Source organism: Plasmodium vivax, chromosome 7, assembly GCF_000002415.2.
Source record: "Plasmodium vivax chromosome 7, whole genome shotgun sequence".
NCBI lineage: Eukaryota > Apicomplexa > Aconoidasida > Haemosporida > Plasmodiidae > Plasmodium > Plasmodium vivax.
Genome location: NC_009912.1, coordinates 586,811 through 614,306, shown reverse-complemented (window position 1 = coordinate 614,306; position 27,496 = coordinate 586,811). Strand labels below are relative to the sequence as shown.

Sequence of the window (27,496 nt, the reverse complement as noted above, 5' to 3'; positions counted from 1 at the left end):
TGCTTGCCATGCCGCTTTCATCATAGTGAATGAATATGGCGAATAAAAATGAACGACGAAAGTGGACAACCAAAGTGGATAACCAAAGTGAATTTCGCCACCGTTGCGCAAAAATTAAGGAGCACGGAAAATTGTTCTTCCTTGGCAGCACAAATTGGAATATTTGAGCAAAAAAAAAAAAAAAATAAAATAATTTTTCAAGTGACAAAATGTGTAAAAGGCGCGTCCCCCACTGGTTGTCCATTTAACAACTGATAATACGAACACGTTTCATTTGAGAAGAAATCAACTTGCGCATTGGCATTTTGGAAATTCCCCTTTTTTTTTTTTTTCTTTTCCTTTGCGTTCAAATTTTTGTGTCACTTTTGCAGTTAAAATGTTTATCACTGAACCATTTTTGATTCGCAATTTGAGAAAAACATTTCCGTGTGTAGACGAGCAGAAAAAACTTCGTCTTCCTTGCGAACAACTACGTTTCGTACAAGTATCAAAATAGAGGCCCCTCTTTTTTGTCTTCATTCTTTGTCGTCTTAATGTGAGTACTCGTTCGTGCGCGCTTTAAACATGTGCATGTACGAATACGTATACCCTCACGTTTATATGCTTACCCCTGAGTGAGGCATAAAATGGACCCATACAAGTTTAACAGCTGGATCCGAATTTTAATATGCCTTTGTTCTATGGGCGCGTACCTTTTGATTGCCCTGATGTTGCCCTTGTTCGTGGTAACGCCCTTTCCGTTCGCACTGATGAGGAGGTGGCCATTTCCCCTTCTCCTTATAATTTGGCTGACAGGGTTGATTACTTCGCGATGTCCACGCACAGGCGAAAATTTACAACTGCACACATGTGACACATTTAGCGCATCTTCCCCTTTGCACTTCACCTCCCAAGGCAGTGCCCAGCTTCGAAACAAGGTTCGGGATTTTCTTCGTCTCTCCCTATAATGACAACAAGTACATTTCGTGGTATAAGTTTGAAGGTCACATTTGCAGCAGCGACAAAGTAGGAAGGGAACAAAAAAAAAAATAAAATAAAAATTACACATTCTCGATCGCCTTATGTGCCACAATGGGACATACCCCTATGAACATCCACCTGTTCGTGCTACCCCTTTTACAAATCAATTTTTTTTGTTACACATCGGGTGAGTTGGCCCATTTTATACTCTCTCGCCGCTTCACTTTTCAGCTGCACGAAGAAACATCCAAGACGAAGAACTACGCCAAGGAGATGAGGTCCACCCTGTGCGGCTCCATAAACTTCCTTAAGCATTATTTTTTAATAGTAAAATGAAATTAGGCGATTGTGCCGGACATGGGTTCTCTCCCAGGGAGGAGCCCAGACGTGCACGCAGAGCTATACACTCTCGTGCGGTTATATTCGCGCCTGTCGCGGATGCGGCATCGCCCCATCTCTTCTACCTCTACCTTCTTCACGCTGGTGCTTCTCCACTCCCACGCCTCTCTCCACCGTCAGGTCTTCATCGTCACAGCAATAAACCTAATCATAGTCAAAGGCATGCTGATATACACGCACTTCAGGGAGCACCCCGAGACCTTTGCGCTCAAGCACGTGCACTTTTGCAACAAGCTGATCATGCTAATAGCGTGTCTGTCGATCGTCAACGCGGTGATGTTTGCCATCCCGTTCTTCTTCTTCAACACGCATATGGAGTAACGCACAAAAGAGGGGGAGCAAAGAGGGGGAGAAGCAAAGAGGAGAGGAAGAAGCACACATTCGATCCCCTTTTCCTAAGCTCACGCACATTCCGCTCACCTCCCCCCTGCAGGTTCGGAAAAACACACTACCTGCACGCCGGGTTCTACATTCTCATGGCGGACTTCCTGTCTCACTTTTTGATCATCATTTTTGTGAAGAGGTAGGCCTGCAGACGAAAAAAAAAAAATAGGGAGAAAAAGTGCAACAAATAGGGAGAAAGAATGAGAGCAGAGTGACATGTTGCCTAATTGACACACTCCCCCCCATCAGCATATGTGCCCCGCCTCGATATACTCCCCCCTTTTTGCAGAGACAAAACAATCTTAAAGTGCGTCTGCGAGCTGGAGCTTTTGCCCTGGGAAAAGAAACAGAAGCTGCACGTCCACAACGCGGACTACAATGACACGTTGATTAGTCCCGCCGAGCTGACAAGTTACCGTAAGGAAAAGGAGAAAAAAAAAAAAAAAGGAGAAGAAAAATGCAGCTTACACATTGCGCACGTCTACTTAAACGCGATTCACAGTGAAGCCTCCTTTTTTATGCTAGTGATGCGGATGTGCCTCTCCATGTCTGCCCCTCTACCCCTCCCGCAGTCCACGCCATGTTTCAGCAAGAGCACATAACGGAGGACCAACTCAAAAGCTTCTTCGGAACGGACGACTACGAACAGATTTACTACATCATAATGAACAATGTGAAGGCTCAGAAGCTGATGGCGAGTGCGTACCCGTAGCTCTCCAGGCATATACATAATGGTGGCCAAGTCGCTTCTCCCCCACGCAGGGGTGGCGGCATAAAATGGGCCTAACGATACAAGTGGGGTAGCGGCAGAAGAGTATCCTTCCTACTGAAGTAGCTTCCTCTGGGGATTTCCCCAATTTTTTCTTTCTTTTATGAACCCCCTTTTGGGGATCCATCTGGGATAAACGAGTAGTTGCTTTTTTCCATTCGAGAATTACCCGTTTGGCGTAGAAGAGAGGGGGGGCTACTCCGCCCCAGTTGAGCTGTGTATTGTTTTCCGGATAACTAGGAGATGCGAATGGGGATGCCTCCCCTCAGGAATGATTTAACGTGAGAAAAGATTGTCCCCATTTGGGATTTTTTTTTTTTTTTTTTTTTTCAAACATTTGAGACACAAAATGGACGTTCTTTATACGAATTAAAAAAAAAAGGAGCGGCCCAAAAAAGGAGCCTTTTCAAACTACAAATGGTGCTGCCGCCAATTCAGCGGCAAGTCACGCGCATTTACGCTTGCCATGTGGGCACTTCCCCTCGCCATGTGCGCACTATGCTACGCTACACTGACAGGCCCGCCGTGCCTATTCGGCGTGCCTAGCCGCCGTGCCTAGCCGCCCCCCCTGCAGACCTTCGAAAAGTCGATGCAGAGGTACCTGACGACGTTGTTGCCGCTCTGCAAAAAGGGCAGGTTCTCATTCTGGTAAGACAGAAACGTTTTGCTAGGCGTGTTAATCTTAATGTGGTAGATGCCTTTGTCCCTATACGACACGACGTCATCGATATACAGTTTTGGGTTTTCTATATTTACAAAGGGGAGCTTGTATGTACTGATGAGCTTGGAGAGGTCTATCGAATTTGATTCTGACTGAGTTAGGAGATCTGGCATGAATATTGGCTGCTTAAAGTAAAAGGAAATGAAGCTTTTCTTTTTCCATTTCTTCAAAATGTAATTTGTGTATTCATTAAAATAATGGTTCTTCATTTTATCGTTCGTGTAAATGTAAATTGGCTTCTGCACACTTCGCACGTCTTTGATGCACTTCACGTAGATGTTGCTGTAGTGGAAGTTTTTCCCTTCCCCGTGTTCGCCGGCCCCGTTTGGTTGTCCTTGGCATGTGGTGGTCTCCTCCGCCTCCTTTTGCGGCTGTGCATTTGCCTCCTTTCGCGGATGTGCATTTGCCTCCTTTCGCGGATGTGCATTTGCCTCCTTTCGCGGATGTGCATTCGCCTCCTTTCGCTGCTCTTCCCCCGCGCTGACGGGCAGACTTCCCCCCTGCGAATCACACTCGTACGTCTCCATGAAGACATTCTCATCGGAGTAGGGCACGCTGTCCTTATCGCGGAAGGTCAATTTACTTTTGTACTGCTCGAAGAATCCCACATGGGAATATTTCCTTTTCTTTATTTTGTCATTATAATACTGCTCATTCATGGAGATGTATTTCTTCTCTTTGCCCATATGTTCGTTGCTCACCAGAACCATTATGTGATTGTTGCTATCAAAAATGATGTTGTTATAAATGTGGAGGATTTCCCTTCCCTTATAGATCTGCTTGTCTGCACATCTGGTGTAGCTATCTATGATGACGTTATGATTTAAGTTTTGGTATTTGTAGAAATGTTTGGCTAGTCGGTCCACATAGGAGCAGATGTTGAAGAGGTTATTACTTCTGGCCAGGCTCCCCAGAATGTAGTAGTAATCGTCGTACATGTTGTAGTTACATATGTAGAGGCACTTTTCGCTTTCCCATTTTTTTATGATTTCCACGTCCGTGGGGTCTAGCTTGTTGAACATGCGTTTGATGTAGGCCAGCGGGGGGGATCGCCGGCGTTCAACCACTTCACCGCGCTGCTCCGCCTCTTCACCGCGCTGCTCCGCCTCTTCACCGCGCTGCTCCGCCTCTTCACCGCGCTGCTCCGCCTCTTCACCGCGCTGCTCCGCCACTTCACCGCGCTGCTCCGCCTCTTCACCGCGCCGCTCTTCCTCTTCACCCCCCCTGCGAGGCGGCGAGCCCCCCTTCTTCACCTTGACCGTCTTGTTCGGGATGAAGATGCTGGAGTGCACGCGGCCCTCCCCCTCCGCCTCGCTCTGCGCCTCCCCCTCCTGCAGGTGCTTCAACGAATTTTTGTAGTGGTATATTTTGGGCAGAATAATCAGGGGAGTCTCCTTATTTCTCCTTTTTATAATTTCCTTTAAAATTTCTATTTGCAAAAAACTGAACCGGCCATTCTCCACGTTCTGCTTGTTGTAGCCGATGTTCGCTCCGTCGAGGAGGCACGTGTAGGAGCCCCTTTCGAACAGCTTGTGTGTACTGCTGGTGTCCGGGAGGGGAGTTTCCTCTTCTCCTCGGGGGGTCGCTACTACGTTGGGGGGGCTATTGTGCTGCTCATCTGGGTGGGTGACACCTGTTTGTATGCCCCCCTCGAGAGGAGTGCCCGCCCCACTCGCTTCACTAGACCCACTCGCTTCACTAGACCCATTCAGGATGGAAAAAAAATGCTTTATCTTAAAAATCTCCTTACTGTTGAACAGGTGAGTGATGAGGATGATGTTGACGATGACGATGATGGTATGCTTGAGCGAGAGGAAATACGTGTTAATATTTTCTTCGCAATTTTTACAGTTAAAAGTATTTTTCACATTTTCGGTCAGCTTTATAAAGGGGAGCTTCTTCACAATTTTGTTCACCTGATAGTAGACGGTTCGCTTCTCCTCCTCGTCCGCTTCATCGTCGTACTTCTTAATGTTAATGCTCATCGATTCGTAGTTCGATTTGTAGAGCTCGAGGATGTCCCTCAGCTGGTCCGTCAGGACGTCGCTCAGCAGTTTGGCTTTGCTCTGTTGCGCGGCGGGGTTGCCAGGCGGTTCGTCAGGCGGTTTGTTAGGCGATTCGATACGCGATTTGTTTGCCGCTTCGTTCACCGCTTCGCTGCCCCCCGCTTCTACCCAACTCTGTCGAATGAGGTGCTGCACATTCTCATACACATAATGGATGAGCTTCAAAACGTAGAGCAGTTTGATCTTCACCCGGTTGTCGTTCATGTGCTTGAAAACTTCAATTAGGAGGTAATTATTTAGAATGTACTTTCGGTCTTCCTCGCTCAGCTGTGGGATGTTATACCTTTCCAGCCGTTTGATATGCCTCTCAAAGTGGCTGTAATCGGTATTTTTTATTAAGTTGCTCCGTTTGTTATTTATGTGTGTGGAGTGATTTGCAGCTTGTTCCTCTCTTTGTGAAACCCCACTTGCGCTGTGCATCCCGCCGAGGGGCAGGTCCAGGACATGCACGAGGATGTACCTGTAGAACCTCTCCCGAATGGTGATCTTCTTCTGAATCATCTTATTGATGGTGAGGAGGTACTCGTAAATATAATTGTTCGTAATATAATAATTGCAAATGGCCAGAAAAGAATTCTCCTGCATCTCTATGTTGTGCCTCTTCATCTTCTCTATCACCTTAATCATGCTGTTTATGTCGTTGTACTTGCTGCATAGGTTGAGGACGTTTCCACAGAGGGTGCTCATGTTCCTGGACAACTTGCTGTCCCGGGCGTAGGCCTCCAGCAGGTCGTCCAGGTGGGACAGGCACTTCTGCACGTCTTGCCCCTTCAGGCTGTTCCCGATTTCGACCAGGATCTTCCGGTTCTCCCTCAGCTGGGCCTTCCTCCCCTGTCAGGCGGTGGGGGAAGCGGTGGTGACAGCGGTGTTGACGAGGGGCGTAGCGATGGACGCATCTGGCAACGCCGCTTAACTGCGCTTAACCGCAGCGATTGGCCCCCCTATGGAGAGGTTGCACAAAATGCAGGCAGCTATCATCCGCACATGCTCGTCGGCTCGCCTCAATTGCGCATCGCTCAATGGATCACACACGGTTGCGCGGTTCCGCTTGTTAAGCGGTTCTGCTAGCGGTTGAGTAGTTCTACTCTCTCTGCATAAACCTTACGCTGTCATTTTTCCCCCCGATGGCACTTAACGCGAAGGATCGCCTGCTCACCGCAAAGCAGCGGGCCAAGCGAGCCAGGTGTTTAACACACAGTGTCAGTATGAGAAGCACTAGCGTGACCCTCTTTGGCAACCCATGGTTTCTTCTGTTTAAGAGCATTTTATTTCACTGTCCGTCCACGCACGTCATTCTCCTCAGGCAGTTGGAAGAACAACTGCGCGGTGTGGAGCGGCGCAGAAAGGGAAAGATGCCGAGCAAGCAACTGAATCTACACAGTTAGGCAGCCGAAAGGGTTAGAAGCCGAAGAATAAAAAGGCGTGCCATTCGAGCTGCGGAAAAATAAAAAATAAAAAAAAACGCCAACTTACACTTTTCGCATCTTCGAAAAAGCGACCCTCTTGCAGATTCGCCTTCTCTTTAAGGGAGGAGATCCACACAATTTTTTTTTTTTTTTTCTTTAACCGTGAAGTGGTTCAAAAATTACTGGTTTATTTACAAACGGTTACGCTTGTGGAGCGGCTATGCTCGTTACGCGGCTAACTGTTCGGTGGGGAATGGAAGACGAGTAGGTCACATCCACTTTACAGCGGTGCTGCCCACCGTTTAGCAGAGCCCTCGACGCGCAGAAGAGGAAAGCATAATCACCCTCGTGTATATGCAGGCACGTCGCAACGAAACGTATGAGAGAAAATTAGAAAACTAAACATATAAGCGGAAGCTCGAATAAAGAATTCGTATGCACGTATGACCCCCCCTTTTTTTCCTATTTTTCCTATTTTTCATTTGCTCTGTTGTGGCATCACGTGGGAGGGGAGACATACGCACACGCATACACGCACGTTATATGCATATCGAATGAACAAAAAAATAATCACCAACTGGTTGGCAAACTGTGGTGATGGGGAACGGGCAGGCTCCACAAAAAAAAAAAAAAAAAACGGAGAGAGAAACTACACCATCGCGTATGTATGGAAGGATGTAGCTGCAGGTATCCACGAGGGGGAACACACTAGAGAACGGATGCGCAGAGGTACACGCGTTTTTCTCGGGGCGGGGCGGGCAGAAGTGGGCACAGCTGGTCAGCGCTGGTATTTTCACCCTCGCCAGTCGGACGGGTTGCGCTCCTCCTTGGGGAACTCCCTCTTAGCTGTCCTTTGGGACGCAGAATTTCTGGAAGGCCTTTTCTAAATCTGCCTGGTTGGATCCTTCAATCTGGGCCGAAGAAAAGGGGGAGGAACGTGGCAACGTGGCGGTAGGGAAATTTGATAAAATGCATGCAGTGCGGTGAGGTGAGGAAGTGCACTAAGGGGCTCACACGTGGACATGAAGACGTGGCCAACCGGTGTAGAGCGGCCATCCGTTGTAGAGCAGGCAGGCGATGCAAACATGATGCTTACCCGCTCAGTCAAAACCCACTCGTTCTTCATCTGCACGTAAAATAAAAAGGTGGGCAGAGCCTTGATGTTGTGTTCATCCCTCAGCGTCTCATGGGTGTCCACGTCCACGTCGACCAGCGTCACTGCGTAGGTGATGGTCTGATTCTGGAGGGGAGCGAGGGGGAGAATTCACGTAGGGGAAGGCATATTCGGTGTGTGTTGCACGTGGGGGGGGCATAAATAGGGTGAAGAGAAAAAAAAAAGAAGTAGAAGACGAAGAAGAAGAAGAAGAAGAAGAAGAAGACGACAACGACAGCGACGAAGCAGTTCGCCTGCCGCCACTGCTGCTCTCCCCCCGTACCTTAAAATATCGTCTGATTTTGTTACACGGCTTGCACCAGGTGGCTCCGAACTTCACGACCACGGAGACGTTTTTGGTGGACCCCAACACGTCGCTCAAGCTGTCTCCTTCCGCTAATTCGATGTAGGTGCTTTCGGCATACTAGGAAAAAAAATAAAAAAAGAAAAGTACACATTTGGGGGGAACATTTTTGCATCTCATGGGGAGTCCCCCGGGGGTGCTGCTGCAATTCGTTGTCTCTTCATCGCTCAGTTTGCTGCCCCGTAGACTCCCCCCTTTGTTCTTCTCCCGTTCGAAATTTACGTCTTTGTTCTTCTCCCTGCGCTGTAAAGACGCTTCAATTTGTTTGTTCCTTTTATCTGTAGGATGGGGCGGAGGTACTCAAATGTAATTGGGGTGTCCCATCAATGATATGTAAAAGGGGGCAGAAAAAAAAAAAAAAAAAAAAAAAAAAAAATTGTGAACGCGCGCGGTGGGCCAAACGAAATTATCACCTTCGCCGCCCGTGAGGAAGTTCGGTAGGTACTTCTTCAAGTGCGCGTAGAAATAATTTAAGATGAACAGAATGATGACCCCCACGTGGAGCAGCGAAAAGCAAACAGAGCCGATGCAGATAAGCGCCATGGTGTTTGTCCTTGTTCTGCGGAGATCTCCGCTGTGCTTTTCTGGGGGTTAAAAAGGGGGCAAGAATTTTTTTTTTCCGCCGTATTTACATGTACGTACATGCATACATATATGCATATATTCATACGTGTGTTTTCCGCCGCGGGGCACAGGGACAACGATAGGATTGTCAAAAAAGAAGGAGCCAATTTGAACAGGGAGCTCCCTTCCACTTGGGGACTGCGTAGCTTGGGGGGCTTGAATGGGGATTAACCGGGGGAAATAAAAATGGGTAAAATTTGGTCCGCGGGGTGAAGACTGTCACAGCTGCCGCAGTTTGTAAAAATGGCACCAAAAAGGGTGTCAAAAAAGGGGGTCAGTTTGTGCCAATTTAAGCTTAATCAAAAAAGCCATTTTGTTCCTTTTTTTTTTTTTTTCCTTCCCATGGATTTACTTTTTAAAAATGGACTTACTCCATCGCCTGGTGCCACGTAAAACCATTTTCGCGCACTTTTGTAGGGCGCTTTGCATGCGTTTGTTCCGTTCTGGCTGCGCTCTGCCCACGCCCTGGCCGTGCCCTTGGAGCACCCGGGGGTGCATTTCTTGACACATGCTTAAGCCACTAAACGAGTAACGTGCAGCCGATCGATATGCATGGGCATGTGGTGCCACGCACGGGAATGCATCGCACGCGAGGGGAAAATCCTCACGGTGTCAAATGTGCTTGCTTTTGCGGGGGAGCCACAAAACGAGCAACCGGGTTTTGTGGCGCGGCGTGGAGAGTGCAAGGGGGTAAATGCGGTGGAGCAAAAGTGGCGAAAAAGGGCAAAAAAATGGCGAAAAAATTGAACCAAAATTGAACCCCAATTGCACCTACGGAATTGCCCCCGTAGAAGACCCATGCAAAGGTTAAAAAACGTGGGGCAGGAAAACTGTGCATTTTTTTTTTCCTTTTTTTTTTTAAGCTGGGTGTGTCTTTTTGCCAGGCTGTCAATTCCTCTAAACGTGTAGAGTTAAAAATGGGAGTCTGTCTTAGGCCAATGTGTGGAGGGAAACCATCGGTTGGTGATTTGCCCCAAGGAGGGGGCACTATAGGTGCAGTCACATCCTTGTCGTCGCCTCCATCGTGATACTCACCTTTGCAAAAATGCATCTGAACATACGTACGAAGGGGGCTAAGCACAAATGAGATGGGGGCCCCCCGCGAATTGGCGCCAGACGGCGTTTCTCGGGACAAACTGCTCATCTTTCGATCCTTTCTCATATGCCTGATTTGTAATCTGGAGGGAGGTGATTGGTTAGGAAAGTGGGATGCTCCCCACAGTTTGTCCTTTTTTCGCCTTTACGTTGTCAATTTTTTCTTTCCCCTCGCCCTGTTGTTTCCCCTTACTGTGTTGCCTCCAAGAGGGCGCGCAGGGCAAACGTTAAATTTATCGCATCAATGGTTCAGCATTATAACGCAGCTGTATACGCGTGTGTTTATGTAAGCGGCTACCTCATTAGACGCGTGCTCCGAATTGACCCCCACATATGGGGCTTTCCCCTATGCTCGTGTGCAAGTGATTGACCAGTGTTCCTTCCACTGGGGAGGAGAAATCCGCGAAAGGAACTTTTTTTTTTTACAAACTAAATGAGAAGAAGGAATAACCGAACGGAGGGCTGCTAAAAAAAAAACCACACGGGTATAACCCACACACACACCATAACCATCCCCCCTGTGAACTCGGCAAAAGTTGCGAAGACGTTTTTACCCACTCGCCTATGCTCCAAAACAGCCGCTATCAATTGAGACAAAAAAAAAAATGCCATCTTCATGTTGCAACAGTTTTGTGCAACGTGAGAAGGGGCAGTAGACACGCAAAGGAAAACATACCGGGGGGTCAAAATGGGGGAAAAAAAAACAAAAAAAAAAAAAAAAAAATCAAAATAAAGATAAAATTAAATTGCCCAACTTAGCATACACAGGGGGGAACATATTCGCGCGCGACTCGGAGGGACAACACAACATAAGCAACAAATCAGAACGGGACAAAATGGCACTTTTGCAGCTGACGCAGGTGAGGGTTAAAAAAGAAAAAGAATTCCCTCTATCTACCATTGCATGTGTGTATTTCTGCGCCACTGGAAGTTGCTGCTTCGCCACTGACCATTTCTTCACTTTTTTTTCCTCTTTTTTGCCTTTTTTTTGCCTTTTTTTTGACTTTTTTTTGCCTTTTTTTTGACTTTTTTTTGACTTTTTTTTTTTTTTTTTTTTACACCCCCATGGCGCACGTGCACAAGTGTGGTTATTTTTTGCGAAATTAAAAAAAAAAAAAAAGAAGGAAAAAAAAAACAAAACGGAAGGGAAAACACACGGAAGGTTAGCACAAAGAAGGAAAAACACACAGAAGGGTAGGAAAAGGAAAAAATTACCATCGCACAGAAAGAGCAACAAAAGCGGGCGCAGCGAAACAGCAAATGCAGAATTAGCCATATCAACTGTAACCAGCAGCGAAGGACTGCTCGCGCCCGCGTGCAACCGCGCATGTACGTACGTGCGTAGGTAGGCATGCGCGGACGTACATACGTGCAGACGTACATACATGTGGACGTCCGTACATGCAGACGCCCGCGCATGCCTACCTACGCACGTACGTACATGCGTTTGTGTGTATAACGGCGGGAACGCTCCGCGCCGTGCATACGCGTTCGTCTTTCCAGTGGGAAAGTGCCGTCGCCCCTTCGCCCGCGAAATTGCCTAGGCAGTGGTCGCGCGCATCGCCGTACAATTTCTTCGCCCGCCCGTCCCTGCCTCGGAGGAATCAGCAAAAAAAAGTAAAAAAAAAAAAATTAAAATGAAAAAAAAAATATAAACGCAAACGCGACGACTGCAACTGCAACTGCAACGGCGATTGCAACTGCGATTGTGACTGCCATTGCGACTGTGAGTGTACACCAGCACGCATGCACGCAGGGGGTGCGCGGATTTGCGGCGATTGGCTGTCTAACCCAAGTGGGGCGGACAGGCGAAAAATACCCCCCCGTATTAACTTCGCCCATACACACCCGTACGTCACATGAACATACGTGGTGAATGCACTTTGGAAGAAAGTGGCAAACGTGTGTTGGCTTCCCCAAACGGGTCTCCACTGAAGGGATACAACATGCTGATAGGTAGAGGCACTCCAGTGTGCGCGTCATTTTATTTTATTTTTTTTTTTTTTTTCAGTGTAAACAGCGTTGTTAACTCTTTGGAAGGCACAACGAGAGATGCGCACTCCGGTGAGTTAACGCTGCCATAGATGTGAAAGAGGCGCTCGCGTGCTGTGCTAGAGTGAGCGGCTAATCGCGAGGTGAAGAGAGGGCTGCCCCGCTCGGACCACACACAGAGTCGATTCGGGCGAAAAGGGAACGACGCAGAACTGGAGGAACTATCTCGAAGAGCCAATTGAAACAACCAGTTGGAAGAGCCGACTGGAAGGAACGCCCCTGAGAGGCTCGCTGGCCCCCTCCCCCCCCAGGCGAACTCGCATAAATGGATACAACGAACCAAATAAAAATAAAAAAAAAAAAAGAGAACAACGCCTTGGGGGTAGAAAATGAACGGATGAGCGAAATGGTGAGGAAGCCAAACGAACGGATGGGCGAAGCGGTGAGGAAGCCAAACGAACGGATGGGCGAAGCGGTGAGGAAGCCAAACGAACGGATGGGCGAAGCGGTGAGGAAGCCAAACGAACGGATGGGCGAAGCGGTGAGGAAGCCAAATGAACGGATGAGCGAAGCGGTGAGGAAGCCAAATGAACGGATGAGCGAAGCGGTGAGGAAGCCAAACGAACGGATGAGCTCCCTTACCAACAACACGCAGGGCCATACGAAGGAAGGACCCACACACCAGGCTGACCAGACGAAAGAGCCTGTCTCGGAAGAGACAGATAGAAGCGAACAAGTAATCAGCAGCCACAGGTTCCCCCTGCACAGTGATGTATCAACCCCAAAAAGTGAAATCTACGAAATGGAATTACAAAAGAGATGTTACGAAAACAACCCAAATGGGTATCACTCGTTCTCTACACCAATTAGCAATGCAAATGAAAAAAAAGGGACAAAGAATGCACTCCTGCAGAATGTGGGTTCTATGAAAGGAACCGTGTTGAGCAATATGAATGGAGACACGCTTAGCAGCTACACCATCTACCAAGGGGGGGGAGAAGAAGAAAACGTCCTGAAGAATTCTACTGGAATTAGCGAAAATAACTCCATTTCGGTTTGTAGTTTCCACGGTGGGATCATTTCGAATGATTTGCAAAATGGGGAGTTCCTCAGACAGGGGGAAATCCCCCAGCGTGGTGATAATGCCAAAATTGGGGCATATCAGAATGGCATCACCTGCTCCAACATTGGCCACTACCCCGTTAAGGAGGCTCACCTAAGTGGTATGCACCCCGAGTTTTGCAACCGTGTGAAGAGATCCCCCGTATGTACGTACCCCCAGGGGGGGGATAAATTGCAACCAAACGGCCACACTGCAGAGAAGTTTGATCCCGTCCATAAGGAACAGCTAGCCAAACAGATAAGCGGCAATATGGTAGATGCAAAAAATGGGTTCAGTAAAAATAGCTTAGTTACTCAGCAGGGAAAATGGAACGCAAATGATGGTAGTAACATCTGTGAGCAGAAGTGGCACTTCAGAAATGGAAACTCCTTCGTCAAGAGGAGCGACGTGAATGGCCACGAACACCTGCGCGCAGCTCAGTGGAGCCCCGCTGTGGATTATACCAGCGGTGCGAACAACCTTTTCAGTGCGCACCCCAAAAGTGCGTCCCCCCAGGGTGTGAGCTTCTACATCGGCAACACCCACGGGCGGAGCGCCACCCCAGGGGGAGACTCACCAGGGGGGAGTTCTCCCGGGAGAAGCGCCCTGCTGCTGAAGGGTGCCACCACGTGTAACCCCCCAAGGGGGAATTATCACCTGCAGGGGGCGGTGGGCAGTCATGCGATAAACACAGCGCAGCAGTGGGACAGTGGCAAACGAACAATGGGACACACGCAGTGCAGTCCGAACCACAGTGGCGCCCACCCAAGTAGTAACGGCAAAGTGAAAAACGCAAAATTAAACGAAGCGAACGTAGAATTGCATAGGAAGAAAAACCAAAAGGTGTTCGTGAAAAACACCCTCCTTAGTGATGGCAACAATTCGCGCAAGAACTGTGTTGTGAAAAACGCACTTGGGGGGGGCAGCCCCGGAAGATTTCTCCACAAAAAGAACGGCAGCAACGTTTTGAAGTTCGTCATCCCGGTTGGCAGCCTCACGAGGGGGAGCAGCCCCAATGGGGGGGTCAAACAGAGTCACTGGTACCCGAATGGGGAAGAGGAACAGGAAAGGGAGAAAAAAAAAAGATGCAAACTGGACGGAGGTGACCAGATCAACTCCTCCGCCGCACCTACGACGCATGGAGTGGAAAGACGCAGCGACGGAAGTGGGCAGACGGCGCAACCCGCTTGTGGGTCGAAGGAGGGGGGAAGCGACGCCGAGGGGGGGTCATTCCGGTATGTTCTCCCTGGCAAAACTAAGCAGTCCAATCCGCTTGGCCAGATTGAGCAGCTTAGCCACGCCCCCCCCTCCGCGCGGAGACCCCCCAGCAGAGGCTACCACGCGAAGAAGGGCAACCTGACGTACAGCGGCCTGCTAACCTCCATGGTGTCATCCATCCTGACGCAGCAAAACGAGAGGCAGTCCCAAGAGGAGAACTGCTTCAGCTACGCCTGGAAGGGCAGCGACTATGACTATTCGTTACTTCGCCAGATGGAAGACGGAACGGGTGGAGAGAAAAAAGAGCAAGAGGAAAACAAGGACCAAAGTGATTACCAAATTTCGAGCAAAATAATTCAGCAGCTGAGGAGTAAAGCCACCAATGAACGTATATTGCAGCTAACCCTAACCCTAATGATATGCATCTCGGTTCTATGCAATTATGATCACGGTGCAATACCCGTTACGTTGGAAGAAATACAGAAAGATTTCCCCCTCAGTTACATTGAGCAGTCTCTACTGGGGAGTCTAGTTTACTTTGGGTTAATCATCGGCACGATCATAGCCAGTGTGCTGTTCGAGCTCCTCACGGCGAAGTTCCTAATCAGCGTGAGCACCCTGCTGCTTTCTATATCGCTCTACATATTTAGCCATGCTAACTGCGTCACTTTTATGTACATTTCGAGGTTCATAAATGGGTTGTGCCAGGCGATCCCCGTGGTTTACCTCCCCGTTTGGGTGGATGAATTCTCACCACATGAGAAAGCTACTCAGTGGATGTCCTACATTCAGCTTGCTTCCATAGGGGGGACTGTCTTTGGTTATTTTTTGGGTGGCATCCTCTCAAATAGCTCCTATTCATATGGACGGAAGAACTCTCCCCTTTCGAATGATGCCTTTGTCACCACGTGGAGGTCTCCCTTTTTGATTCAGGCCTTCCTCCTCCTCCCGCTCTTCCTAATTATGCTTTTTATTCCCTCGGATATGATTAACATCAGCTCGGGGGGGAGCGCGCCCAGCGAGTGCGAGGAGGAGGGGCTCCCCGAGGGGGGTGCCCACGCAGTAGGCGCTTACGAGCGGTGCGTCAGCGGAGAACATCGCATGCGCGGCGACCATCGCATCCGCGGAGAACGCCGCACCGAGAACACTCCCCGGGAAAGTCCCACCTTAGCGAAGTGCCACCCGCTGGTCCCGGAACCCACCAACTACACACTTGAGAGAGGCAAGTCCAGATCCACCAGCAGACTCTACTACGGAGCGTCGAGCAACTCCCTCCGTAGAAACTTCAACCGATCAGCAACCTACATCATGGAGAGAAAGACAAACGTCCTCAGAAAAACATTCAAGGAGGTAAAAAAATTGCTCAACAATAAGCTCTACATTATTATAACCCTAGGAATGAGTAACCTCTATTTCGTAGTCACAGGAATTCAATTTTGGATTACCGAATACATGTCCGTTGTATTGTTAACAGAGAAGATGAAGATCATCACCGTTTCTACTTTATGTTTCCTCACCTCTCCTACATCTGGGGTTTGGTTTGGAGGCTTCGTGTGCGATTTGTTTGGGGGGTACAAAAATACCAACTACTCCAGAACGATTAAGGTCGCCACTGCCTTTGCCATTTCTGCTTGCATCTTCGGCATCCTGTCTGCGCACCTGAATAACTTTGTTTTCTTCTCCGTTTCGCTGTGGCTGTGCCTCTTCACGGGCTCCGCGCTGGTCCCCGTCGCCGTGGGTACGCCCCCCCTGCGGATGTCGCCGCATATAGATGCCGCCGCGTGCACATGCGCCGCTTATGCTTATAGATGCCGCAGCTTGCACATCCGCTTCCCTCCCCCTCTCCCCAAGGAATGCTCCTCTCCTGCGTGAACAACCACCAGAAGAGCCTCTCCTCCGCCGTCTCCCAAGTCATATACAACGTCTTCGGCTGGTTCTCCGCCCCCCTCCTCTCCGGGATCATCATGGACATCATGCACAAATACACCAACGACAACCGCCTGGCCCTCAAGTAGGCCCCAATTAGCGGCGATTCGCACGATTAGCAAGATTAGCCCTATTAGCGCGATTAGCGCGATCGGAGATGCACCGATTGGAGAGGCACCCATTGGTGGCTCACCGATTAACCACTACCCAATATTATTCATCCCCCGTCACCCCTTCCCACTTCACCGCCCCCCCCGCAGAGCTGGATTCACCATGATTTTGTACTCCAGCTTCATAGGCTTCCTGCTGCTGTTCTACGCGAATTTTTTAGTAACCCCGAGGGGAGAGCGTCCCTATGCTCCCATTTGTTTTGTTTTTTTTATGTGCCGATTATTCGATTAGGGCAGCTAGGCGCACGGGGGTTAGAGTGCGGTTACCCATTTGTGAGTCCCCCATTTGTGCGCCTTCCCACCTTTGCACCCTCCCACTTTTACACCCCCCTGTGTGCGCCCCCCGCAGGACTTCTCCGATCGGAAAGATAACGACGAAACAATAGAGCTGGAAGAGCCGCTGACTTAGGAGCCACCTCGCCATCCTCGGAAGCGATAAAGTTTTGCAACCGCGATAGGTTAAATTATATCCGCGTTTGTTTTTTTTTTTTTTTTATTCTTCCCTTCTCCGTCTGTTACTTTTGCTATCCTTTTTTTTTTTTTTTTTTTTCCCTCTCATCTTTGCTACATTGCACTTACCCGTCAGTCGATTCGTTCCTTTTTTTTTTTTTTAATTATTTGATAACGATATGCGGTTAATCATTTCAATTAATTCGTCTTATTAAGTATTTGTCTTTTTTTTTTTTTGAGTCATTGGAAGTTTGTAAAGCTGCTTTCTTTTTGCAGGTGTGCGCATTTGTGCCCACCTTGCATGAGCAACCTTCGAATCGCACCATCACATCCTCTGTGGGTATACCCATACGGCATGTACACCCTTTCTTTGCTGAACCAGTTTGAGGTCATTCCCTATTTATGGCTTTCGCTTCGCTTTTGCATGAAGCAGTGCCACACTATTCATGCGGAAGGGGGAAGCACCAACACTGGGGCAGGGAAGCAAGCGATGCACGCGATGCACGCGTTAGAGAAGGGCGCATCCCTGGGGAGGGTTTTTTCCCACCTCAGTTCTCCAAACCATCCAATTCGGAATCTCAAAAAAAAAAGAAATTAATCAAAAATAATTCGAGTTTTTACACTCCAAACAAGGATATATTTTATGGGCGATTAAACGACCAGCACATTTTGTGCAACGCGTGGGGAAAATACAAAAGGACTAAAAAGCAATTTAAAAAGGGGGTGCTGGGAAGGATTAAAAAAAAAAAAAAAAAAAAAATAATAAAAAAAAAAAAAAAAAGTGCAACTGTGCAACTGTGCTACTGTTCAGGTGGGGGCCGCTTTACTCGCCGCTTCACTAGCCGCTACTTCAAATTGATCATCGACAGGCACACCAGCACTTCGCCTATGGAAGTTTCGTCCGTGGCCTGCTGGCTGCTGCTCACATTTTGGCCAGAATGGTCCCCTCCCTGTTGTGCAGCAGTCAGAGGGGTACCTTCTTCGTCCACTTCCACGTCCATCACCTCCTCCTCCTTACTGACATCCGAATGTCCACCGAGGGTCTTTTTTTCAAAATAATTTATCTTATCATTTTTGTTCTGCTGATAGGGTTCGTAAAAATTGCGCCTATCTTTTTTGTAGATAATTTGGCCTTTCTCTGTGATTTTTTTTTTTAGATTTTTTCTTCTCGGTTCGTAACTGAACACTTCCTTTTCTTCTTCTTCATTGATCAATGTTATCAACGCTGAGAGAGCTTGGTTCTTATTTATGTCCTTTTTGTTTGGGATTTTCGATAAGAATAATGGATGCAGTTCCCAATCGTCCTCTTCACTTTGCTTTTCGCTTCTCGGCATCATTTTGTGCGAACGTGTTTATGGGACTTTAAAAAGAGAGTTTAACATCTCATTTTCTGAAGAGGTAACCAGAAATATAAAAATGTTACATTGCGACATATGCGTTATGCGCTGCTATACATTTGTGCTAGCACTTTTCTATACTATTTTGCCTAACACCTTGCTGTGGGGGCTTAAGTAGATTGTTCTCTCTTTGCTCAATTTGCCACTGGACTTTCTGTGGTTGTTCGTCACCACATGTTAAGTTATTTTTTCTTGCTGTTCGTTGCTCTATATATAATATTATGTGCTGTATATGTGCATGCTATTTTTTTTTTTTTTTCTTGCGCTTGTCGAGGGATTTTTTTTTTTTTTTTTCTCTTAATTTTGCTTACTTTTGGGATTTATATCGAGTAAATTCCTTCTTCTGCTTCTTTTCACTTTATAAATTTTTTCATATACCATTTTCGTACACTCTTAGGCATTTACGTAATTGTTCTTTTTTCTAAGCATCTTTCCAGCTCTGCTTTGTTTGCCCTTGAGGTTTATTGTTTAAAAAAAGGAGAAGCTTTTCTTATTCGTCCGTTCGTTCGTTCATTTTTTTTTTTTTTTTTTTTTAAAAGCACAAAATTTTGCTTGCTCGTTCAGGTGTTTTTTTTTTTTTTTTTTTTTTTCTATGGTGATATATTTCACCACCGTTAACGCGCAAAAAAGTGCAGATATGCCACAACTTACATTTTAGGCAAAATTATCTTTAATGTAGCAAAAATGGAACGGGGCAATTCGCTTTTATGTAATGTATTATGTTCTTTTTTTCCTTCCGCTTTGCATCGTTGGAAAGGCAGAAGTTATCGTGCATGATGGTCCCGTAGAGGTGGGGACAGGCCTTATTCGCACACCCGTGTGTGTATTTAAAGGTGACGATTGTTCAGCCACACTACCTGTGATTCCCCCACGGATTAACGAAAAACGGGATATGGCAATTGTTTGCATGGTCCACTCCGTTTTAGAGAGTTTATAAATATAACCCCCCTCTGCGGAAGAGTCATCTGCGCGTTTAAACATTTATGCGCAACAAAATGGTCCTCCGTTTTTAGTATCTCACTTTATAGCCATATTTTTTCTCAACAGGAGGGATCATTTTTACTTTCATTTAGCGCATCAGTGGTAATTGCTCTGGGGAGCCGCACTAACTGGCTAAGTTGCTAAGATGAAAAAAATAAATAAATACCAAATAGGCACATGCATAAGTGGTGAATTGCATATCTACACAAATAGAGGCTACAGAAGGGGAAATCCCTGTTCGAGTGCACGTGTCCGCTAAGCAGCTAGCCACTGCGCAGCTGTTGTAAAAATTCTGAACAGGCAAGGGAAAAAAAAAAAAAAAAACAGCCAAAAGTGGATTTCGCAGCACACACAATTTAGTTTATTTTGCTTCGTTTCGTTTCGCTTTGCTTATTTTTTTCCGCCCGTTCCTTCTTCCCCGCCTATACCTTGTCCTCGAAGTTGCAGCCGCTCTGCTCTATCGTCTTCGATATGTCGCTTATCAACAGCTTCGCTATGGAGAGGCACCCCTGCAGGTGAGCCTTCGCTTGCTCGTTCGACTCGAATTGCAACCTTTCGGTGAGGGCCTCCCTGGAAGGCGATAACTTCAGAGCCAGGGTGACAACTTTCCCTGTTGCGAAACCATGGTAAGCTTTCAACACTTGGTCGTACGCGTCCCTCGCACACACATTTAATTTGGATGTACAATTTGTCACATAACATTTTTCGAGAAAAATTACAATAAACTCGATTGTCCTCTTCATCCACAGGAAATCGACTATTCCGTTATCTGTATCGTTTTTTAGCTTTTGCAAATTGGGATATTTTTTTAAATTGTGCGAATACATGGTGGACACATATTTAACCTCTTCGGGGATTTTTTCCACAGCTTTTTGAACTTTGGAAGTCGAATTTTTTAAGTCTTTTATTAACAGATTCGCTATAAACCCATCGCCAAATATTTTCTTATATATGGGGTGTATGCAGTTGCACAATTCGCACAATTTGAGCACAACGATTTCGTTGCCTTCCCTGCATTCCAGCGATTTCTTTTCGATGTTTTTTATGAGCGATATGCCGCTAGTTTCGTCACTCATTTTGAGTGTTGCAGCGGAGTACATCGCTTAAGAGTGGTGCCCACGGGGCGAAAGCTGCAAATGTGAAGTAGACGTTGGTTTGGGATCTGCTTGGGGGGGGCTACAAACCCGCTATGATAACTGCTGACCAGTGAGGGCGATCCTTACGTTTGCCTAATTTCCCCTGGCGCACTGATCGGCCAACTGGACATGCATATAAATACACATATATATATAAATATACTTTTATTTATTTTTTTTTTTTCCACCCCATTCCTCGCATAACCTGTGTGTGCACACAAAATGGCCCATGTGTAAGTAGGCAAAAAAAAAAAAAATGACGCGAATGATGTCCAAATGGACGAATTCACCAAAAGGGACTTACCCCCGGATGGCACAAAAACGATGTAGCAGATTGAAGAACTTTTTTTTTTTTTTTTCCTTTTTTGTAAAACCCACTCAAAAGAACCACGTTGTAACTGTTTCAAAGAGGTTAACTAACATTGCAGTTTGTGAGGGCATGCAAACTGGCAAGCTGGGGGAGGGGCTAACATTCTACTTATAAATTGAAAGTGTCTGAACAGGTGCCCGAAAAAAAAAGAGACACCTTCAACGTTGCGAAAAAATTCCATTGTGTGTGCTTACCCATTTAGCTATAGTACCTACGTGGTGTATATACAGGAGGGACCCTTCTGCATTTTCTACAAAATCGAGTAGCGCTCGGCGAAATGGCAGCACGTGTGGGGACGGGTGTCCAAAATACACCTCCATTGCATGTCGCGTGGTACACACGCGTATGTACCGTTATGAATGACGCCGACGCAAAATTCGTGGGAGTAATAACGCCCCCCCCCTGCAAAGTGGGCACGGAGAAATTTTGACCCATCCGCCGCAAATGAGCAGTAGGAAGGACTTTCATACGTACAAATGTGCCTCTAATTTTACGCGCAACCGTCCTGAACTGCGCTCCTCCCGCAGTTATCCATTTTGCCAAAACGGTGAGGAGAATTTTTTCCACCTTGGAAAACGTTTCCACGCCCAGGTTAAAAAAAAAAAAAAAAAAAAAAAAAAAAACTCCTCTTTTGTATCCCCACCAACTCGCATGCACCAACTTGTGCACTTCAAATTTTTCCACCTTTAAAGCGACCACACTAGCCATTCGTTCACGCAAAAATGGATACACCTTTTTTCCCCAAGTGTGAAGAGCGAGTAGGCATTGCTCCTGTAAATTTAAGCGAGCGAAACGTGTATAGCCTTTTCCCCCCCTTTGATCCTTCACTTCGACCTTATTTTTGAAAGCCAAAAAGGAGGAAAAGGAAAAAAATTGGGAATGCTGGGCTGCAATTTTGTTTTATAGGCAGTACGAGGCAGGTAAAAATTGCGAGTTTTTTTTTTTTTCTTCTTTGCAACTTGGGAAAAGCACACGTTCATGTTGACCGCTTCGCATCTCACACGACGGACACAGTCACTTGAAGCTAATGCAGGAATCGTCGAAACGTAGTGCCATTTTTAGCGCGTTTCACCGGGGGGGCTGCACGATCGGATAGGCACGCCAGCACTGCGTTACTGCGCCACTGTGGCGTTTAGTTTTCCGGCCAGTCTTCACTCCCAACGATTGGAGGGAGTACCTCTAGGCTGCCCCACCCACTTGCGCATGTCCACCCCAAAATGATTTTCAAAAGCGCCACCCGGCTGTCGAACAAAGTGTGCGACGTGTTGGTATCCTTCGGGGTACGTCAAAATAAAACGACCTTCATTTCTCACCCAGGTAGGGGAGGGGAGAGAACTTTGCCGTGAAAGAGAGTAGCCGAAAAGTGTTCCCATTTTTACTTGCATGTATATCTGTTTTGGGGAACGCCGAATGGACCGCTGCACCTCCTTTGCCATTTGCTTATCGTTACACCCCCTTTTTTATTTCCCCTCCAAAGGAGTCATGGCCGTTTCGCAGCTGCTAGAAATGAAACTGATAACGAGGCCCAGGGCGAACCTAACCCAAGAGAATGTCAATGCCATGGTGGAATTCGATTACGAGCTAGCCAAAAAGGCACAAATAGCAGTGGACAATAATTTGCCTGTCAATTTTTTTGACCTTGAGTATATAGACAAACCAGAGTACCTGGCACAGCTCCTTGAGGAAAAAAATATTTTAGAAAAGACGAGAGAAGAAGTCCTAAAAAGAGAAAAAGGAAATTATAAAACTCCAGAAATTTTAAAAAATTACAAACGTGTTGAAGTTCCGAGGGAATGGAGACAAGAGCTAGAAATTGATGAGAAAATTTTGAAGGCGCAACCGGGGCTAAAGGAAAATATTGAGCTGCAAAAGATTATGCATAACTATGTGCAGAGCAAATTTAAAAGTAAGGTTCCGGGGCAGCCTCAGAAGAAGCACGTCAAGGGATGAGCGGCACGGGCTTCGAAGAAGAACATCAAAGGATGAGCGGGATGGGCTCCGAAGAAGAACATCAAAGGATGAGCGGGATTGACTCTCCCGCTTGGCCAACCGGCGCGTCTTAGTTTCACTGCTTTACGAAGCCGCCCCACCATAAGTGCACCTTTTTTTGCGCGCTAAGTGCTCATAAACGATTAGGATGAGGAAAAAAATTCCCCTCAAATTAGTTTTAAAAAAAAAAGTTTCGTAAAGTAGAATATCGTCAAATGGGGGGAAACGGCATCAAACGGGAAGATGCCTCATTTTACAAAAAAAAAAAATGCACAACGTTGGCAATGTTACAAATGCATCGGAGATGGCTCTGCGGAGGCGTCAAAAAGGAGGCCTCCCCTTAGCACTTTTCTTTGCCGCCTTTTGATTTGGAGCGATTTTTCCGGCCTGCTTCTGCCGCTGCTCAATAACCCGCCTGGCATATTCAAGCGGGTTTTCGATAAAGCCACTGGCCTTGATTATATCGTCGTACTGGTTCAGCACGTCTTCTTTTTTCTTCACCACATGAGGACCGCTGGGCGTGCTACCTAGGCAGTTGCGAGGGGTCCCATTTGGGGCACTGCCCTTGTTGCTTACCTTCTCCACCCCGTTTTTCCCCTTCGAATTGCTCCCACGGAGTACTTTTGCGAGAACTGGGGGGATAACAGGCCTGTTAGTTACCTCCTCGGATTTATTCTTCCCCCCCTGGGTTGCCAATTTTATCTTTTCACCCCACTTCTTCGATGGAGGCAAGAACGTCCTGCCTGCCTTAATGATGGCTTTATTCTTCACCAACTTTGCTATGAGGTTATTTTTCTTCAGCTTCAAATTTAATTTTTTTATTTTCTTCCTGCTGCCCGTTTTCCTCTTCGATTCCTGCAGGTGTTCATTTTCCTTTTTAAACTTCTCTACATCTTCACTTGTCTCAATATACTCCTTATAAATCTGCATGAACCTTTCCGCCGCGTTCTTCTGTTCGAGGTCCCTCTCTTCGCCGCTGCGTTGCTGTCCGTTGGGTTCCTTTTTTTCGAGCTCCCTCAGCTCCTCCGCTTTGGCCTTAAGGGCCACCTTCTGCGCCTCATCGTAGGGGTTGCTGATTCGGTACTTTTTCCTCTCCTTCGTGATTTTCATCATTTTGCCGCGGTTAAGAAGTGCACGAGGCGGTGAAGAAGTGGTTGCTGCAGTTAAGAAGTGGTCACGCCTTTTGCGGTAGCCACCAAGTGTTCGAAGCAACGCGCTAAAGAAACAACCTCAGCGCGGTGGCAATGATTTGCTTGCCCAGCGAAGAAGGCAACCCTTTTGAAAAGCGCCTAGCATTACGCGACTGTAGCTGGGCGATTGGCTACCCCTCTACTCTATGTTGGGCAAATCGGCCAACGCGCGTTTGTGCTAATTTTCCAGTGGGACAGTTGCTCCGCTTGAACGGAAAAAAAAAAACACAAAAAAAAAGAAGCATTCTTACGCGCATACATAAGTACGTACATACATGCGCACCTACTCGTGCAGCTGCTTACCGCTGGAAGCGCGAAATGAAAGCTGCGCCAACCGGAGCCACAAAAAAAAACGGCGCCATGTTCTCCCCAACGGGGTATGACCTCTTAAAGCCACCAATGCGCCTAATCAGAAGTGGCGAAAAGGGCTGGGCCGACCGCGCCACCGCAACGCTAAAAAATTATGCCGCGACGGGGGAAGCAATTTTTCAAACGAAAAAAAAAAAAAAAATTAAATAAATAAATAAATAAATATATATATATATATATATATATAAATATATAAATATATAGATATACGAATAAAAAACGTTAAAGCCATGCGCTGGGGAGGGAATTTTCTATCTTCACGTGATCCCCGCTGATTGGATCCAAAAACTGCAGCTGGAATAGTTCGAGGCACAGGTTCGCGTTTTTACTGGAGAGCTTCCCTTCTTCGTCGTTTCTTCCACGTGGACTCTCCTGTATGATGAAATTGCTGGGGTGTGCCGTTTGTACATTTTGCACTTGATGCACCTGCTGCTCGGGGCCCTGCGGAGCCACCCCCGCCCCAGGGATGGTGAACGCGTTGACGTGGGGGGCCCTCGCCTTAAGCAAATACTCTCTAACTTTCCCATCGCGGTTTTGAAGCCCCCAGGTGGTAGACTGCGCGTCATCCAATGCGACACCCAAGTGGGTATCCACATCGAAGAGGGGAGAACCCCCCACACGTGGCGAAGAATCCGCGTGACTCCCCTCCAGCTGCTCCAAAATCACTTCACCAATTACATCCCGTTTGAAAGAATTCCCATCAAATATGTTGTCATTAATTATGGGGGTCTTCATTTCGCTAAAGAAGTGCCTGACCAAGTCAGGCTTGGCATTCTCCAGAAGGATAAACTGGATAATAAAAACGTTGCAATATTTATCTAGGGCTAAATTTACACCCTGCCCCTCCTCCAACAACGCTTTTGCATTCCTCCTTAAGTAGTCCCTATAGCTCTCCACCCTGTAAACCATTGACACAGGCACGGAGTTGTCCTCGAAGCGTTTGTCAAGGGTAAAAAAGTTCCCCTCGTTGAAGTACAAAGATAAAGGAAATTTTATCTTCCCATCTTTGGAGAGACTTCCATTTTGCATCTCCACATCGTAAGGGAAGTGCCCACCATATGGTAGACTCACACTTGGGTTGCCATGCTTATGTTTCTCCTGCTCCGCCTGCCCAATGGGGGGACTCACTTGGAGCTCCTTCTCGTGCCCTAAATCGTATTCGCCGCTTCCCTTCAGCGTAGTGCCATTGCTGAGAAGGTTGGACAGAAAACGATTAAGGCTCTTCACTGGGGGGCTTCTTCTCAGAAAGGCAGAAACGAAGTGGTCAAAATGGAGGGGGTTTTCTTCTCTGCTTGTTGTGCATCTCCCCCCTCTATGAGGTGTGCTACTCCTATGTTTGTTGTTCCCCTCTTTGTTTGCTCTACACGTCGTGGGGTGTACCCTCCCCTTCCACTCATCAATCGTTAATTCAGCCAAGCGGTAGCAGTAGCTGGAGGAATACGGATTGTCCGCGAAAAAATTATGATAAGGAAACATATCACTCACTTGCTTCTGTGCTTGTAGGGATCTTATAAAAAGGATAGCTTTTCTTCCGTCAATTTTGTTTTCCCCCTCGTTTTTGCTTCTGTGTGCATAGGAACATCTGCTTGGTTCCTCTCGAAGGAACTCCACTTTGTTACCCTCCACAAAGACGAACGGGTTGTTCACCAAACATCTGTACTTTCGCACCAGCTTGTTTTCCCCAATCATCTGCAGAAATTTCTTGTAAATGAGTAAATCTCGGCAACATATGACAAGACCACTCATGTATGTAGGCAGCTTATACGGGTAGTACACAGCCCCGTTCGTCTCACAATTTAGCAGAGACTCTACGTAATGCTTCTCCGCAATTTTATCCTTACGGTTATGCTCTGTGGAGTTTCCCCTCAGATTGAAGTTGAAGTCGTTATAGAGGTACAACGCAGAATTTGTATAAAGGAAGGCATTTTTTTCAGCGCTACTTAACTTCTTCAACTGGCTAAGAAGGTGTTTTTTCGTGTGCAGGCTACTTCTCCGTTTGTCATTTGGGCAGTCTGTTTCTTCCACCGATTTAGTTATGTTACTGCTTTTGCTTAACGGGGGAGAGGGCTTCTTACCCGTTGGGGCCAATCGCCCTCCCCCCTCCTCTTCCCGTTTCGCTTTCTTCCTCGTTAATGTCCAGTTCACAGGTTTGTTGATCACAAAAAATTTGTCGCCCAACGTTCGGTAAATCAACTTAGTCTCTCTGTTACAATTTTGCATTGCAACTTTGGCGGGGAAACCGTTGCGGCGAAGCGGGAAGAAGTGGTACGCAAATTGGAGTTAAAAAAAAAAATACCCCTTTGTGAAGTGCCACTTTGTGAGATGCCACTTTACGAGACGCTACTCTCCGCTTTCTTCGAGTAGAAAAACCTGTCAGCACAAATGTGTGCCACGCAATTCGCAGTTCATTTCATTGTTGTGGATGCTCGCGGGGCTTCGGGGTCGGTATGTTTATCAAGTGCAGAAGCGGGGCATCCCTTTAACTCGTTTTAATTTTTACCCTCCAATGGGAAAAGGCAATTTTTTCGCTTCATTCATGCATGTACATTTTAAATGCGAGCAGTTAACTGCTTCCTCTTAACCATCGGAAAGTGCCGTCCTTTACAACGTCGTCGCACCAAACAGGAGCTCCTTTACCCACATTCGCAGACCAGTTAAATCGGATGAACGGTGGAAAAAAGGAGGGAACCCCCCCATTTTGTAGATCCACCAGTAGGAAGCATAACACACCCGCGAGGAGAAAAGAATGCCAGTGCGGGTGGACAGCGTAGGAAAACCTTCCTTCAATGAGTATCCCCTCAAAAGAACGCCCCCCCATAGCAGTAAAAAGAGCCGTTACCTACACCTTTTCTTTTTTTTTTTTACATCACAAAAGGGGTCACAATTTTGTATGAACAAGCTAGCCATTTTGGCAGAAAAAAAAAAAAAACTGCACAGGTCAGGTGAATAATTCCAGTGACATGACCTCTTTTGATACCCTACTACACTCACATGTGTGTAAAAACTGACGAGCGGGATTACAAAGTAACGTGCCATCCTGTGTAACTATGTGTGGAACAGAACGGACTGTGGTTCGTGGGTACATGTCCCACTAAAGAGGCACACCCTATTTTTCTTTTTTTAAAAATGCTTTCCTTTTTTTTGCACTTTGTGCATACCTTTCTTCCGCAAAATGGTGAACAAAGTAGAATTTTTTTTTGGGGGGGGGGGGGGGGAAACCTTTGCGAAGTAAAATGTGTAACTTTAACCCTTGCTTCACGTGGGT

At 47.0% G+C, this 27,496-nt stretch overlaps 9 protein-coding genes across 9 annotated transcripts, besides 10 other annotated features; 3 read left to right on the top strand and 6 right to left on the bottom strand.

The window, feature by feature from the left end:
• Positions 1 to 626: 626 nt before the first annotated feature.
• PVX_099245 (hypothetical protein, conserved) lies at positions 627 to 2,455 on the top strand (the record flags this gene model as incomplete). Its single annotated transcript, XM_001614649.1, has 7 exons — positions 627 to 725; positions 895 to 1,005; positions 1,192 to 1,287; positions 1,480 to 1,676; positions 1,793 to 1,882; positions 2,033 to 2,160; positions 2,316 to 2,455. The coding sequence occupies 7 exons, from the start codon at positions 627 to 629 to the stop codon at positions 2,453 to 2,455; spliced, it is 861 nt and encodes a 286-aa protein (XP_001614699.1).
• A 237-nt stretch (positions 2,456 to 2,692) lies between these two features.
• Positions 2,693 to 2,712: a microsatellite.
• A 355-nt stretch (positions 2,713 to 3,067) lies between these two features.
• On the bottom strand, positions 3,068 to 6,563 carry PVX_099240 (hypothetical protein, conserved; the record flags this gene model as incomplete). Its single annotated transcript, XM_001614648.1, has 2 exons — positions 3,068 to 6,130; positions 6,405 to 6,563. 2 exons carry the CDS (start codon positions 6,561 to 6,563, stop codon positions 3,068 to 3,070), a joined length of 3,222 nt encoding a protein of 1,073 aa, XP_001614698.1.
• Positions 4,196 to 4,215: a microsatellite.
• Positions 4,423 to 4,446: a microsatellite.
• Positions 5,167 to 5,205: a microsatellite.
• Positions 5,656 to 5,677: a microsatellite.
• Positions 6,073 to 6,093: a microsatellite.
• A 315-nt stretch (positions 6,564 to 6,878) lies between the features above and the next one.
• Positions 6,879 to 9,203, bottom strand: PVX_099235 (hypothetical protein, conserved). The gene is made up of 6 exons (XM_001614647.1): positions 8,893 to 9,203; positions 8,636 to 8,806; positions 8,445 to 8,500; positions 8,142 to 8,282; positions 7,802 to 7,945; positions 6,879 to 7,616 (listed from the first exon to the last, which is right to left on the bottom strand). The coding sequence occupies exons 2-6, from the start codon at positions 8,763 to 8,765 to the stop codon at positions 7,548 to 7,550; spliced, it is 540 nt and encodes a 179-aa protein (XP_001614697.1). The 5' UTR covers positions 8,766 to 8,806; positions 8,893 to 9,203; the 3' UTR covers positions 6,879 to 7,547.
• A 1,870-nt stretch (positions 9,204 to 11,073) lies between these two features.
• Positions 11,074 to 11,131: a microsatellite.
• A 506-nt stretch (positions 11,132 to 11,637) lies between these two features.
• On the top strand, positions 11,638 to 16,758 carry PVX_099230 (transporter, putative; the record flags this gene model as incomplete). The annotated part of the gene is made up of 4 exons (XM_001614646.1): positions 11,638 to 15,991; positions 16,105 to 16,264; positions 16,440 to 16,509; positions 16,699 to 16,758. Exons 1-4 carry the CDS (start codon positions 12,259 to 12,261, stop codon positions 16,756 to 16,758), a joined length of 4,023 nt encoding a protein of 1,340 aa, XP_001614696.1. The 5' UTR covers positions 11,638 to 12,258.
• Positions 12,811 to 12,837: a microsatellite.
• Positions 13,888 to 13,945: a microsatellite.
• An 886-nt stretch (positions 16,759 to 17,644) lies between the features above and the next one.
• Positions 17,645 to 18,704, bottom strand: PVX_099225 (hypothetical protein, conserved; the record flags this gene model as incomplete). The annotated part of the gene is made up of 1 exon (XM_001614645.1): positions 17,645 to 18,704. Exon 1 carries the CDS (start codon positions 18,134 to 18,136, stop codon positions 17,645 to 17,647), a length of 492 nt encoding a protein of 163 aa, XP_001614695.1. The 5' UTR covers positions 18,137 to 18,704.
• Positions 18,705 to 19,599: 895 nt separating this feature from the next.
• On the bottom strand, positions 19,600 to 20,253 carry PVX_099220 (glycolipid transfer protein, putative; the record flags this gene model as incomplete). Its single annotated transcript, XM_001614644.1, has 1 exon — positions 19,600 to 20,253. One exon carries the CDS (start codon positions 20,251 to 20,253, stop codon positions 19,600 to 19,602), a length of 654 nt encoding a protein of 217 aa, XP_001614694.1.
• A 1,112-nt stretch (positions 20,254 to 21,365) lies between these two features.
• PVX_099215 (hypothetical protein, conserved) lies at positions 21,366 to 23,705 on the top strand. Its single transcript, XM_001614643.1, has 2 exons — positions 21,366 to 22,000; positions 22,161 to 23,705. The coding sequence occupies exons 1-2, from the start codon at positions 21,901 to 21,903 to the stop codon at positions 22,631 to 22,633; spliced, it is 573 nt and encodes a 190-aa protein (XP_001614693.1). The 5' UTR covers positions 21,366 to 21,900; the 3' UTR covers positions 22,634 to 23,705.
• Positions 22,559 to 22,588: a microsatellite.
• Positions 22,994 to 23,785, bottom strand: PVX_099210 (hypothetical protein, conserved; the record flags this gene model as incomplete). Its single annotated transcript, XM_001614642.1, has 1 exon — positions 22,994 to 23,785. One exon carries the CDS (start codon positions 23,783 to 23,785, stop codon positions 22,994 to 22,996), a length of 792 nt encoding a protein of 263 aa, XP_001614692.1.
• A 668-nt stretch (positions 23,786 to 24,453) lies between these two features.
• On the bottom strand, positions 24,454 to 26,451 carry PVX_099205 (hypothetical protein, conserved; the record flags this gene model as incomplete). Its single annotated transcript, XM_001614641.1, has 1 exon — positions 24,454 to 26,451. The coding sequence occupies one exon, from the start codon at positions 26,449 to 26,451 to the stop codon at positions 24,454 to 24,456; it is 1,998 nt and encodes a 665-aa protein (XP_001614691.1).
• Positions 26,452 to 27,496: the final 1,045 nt, after the last annotated feature.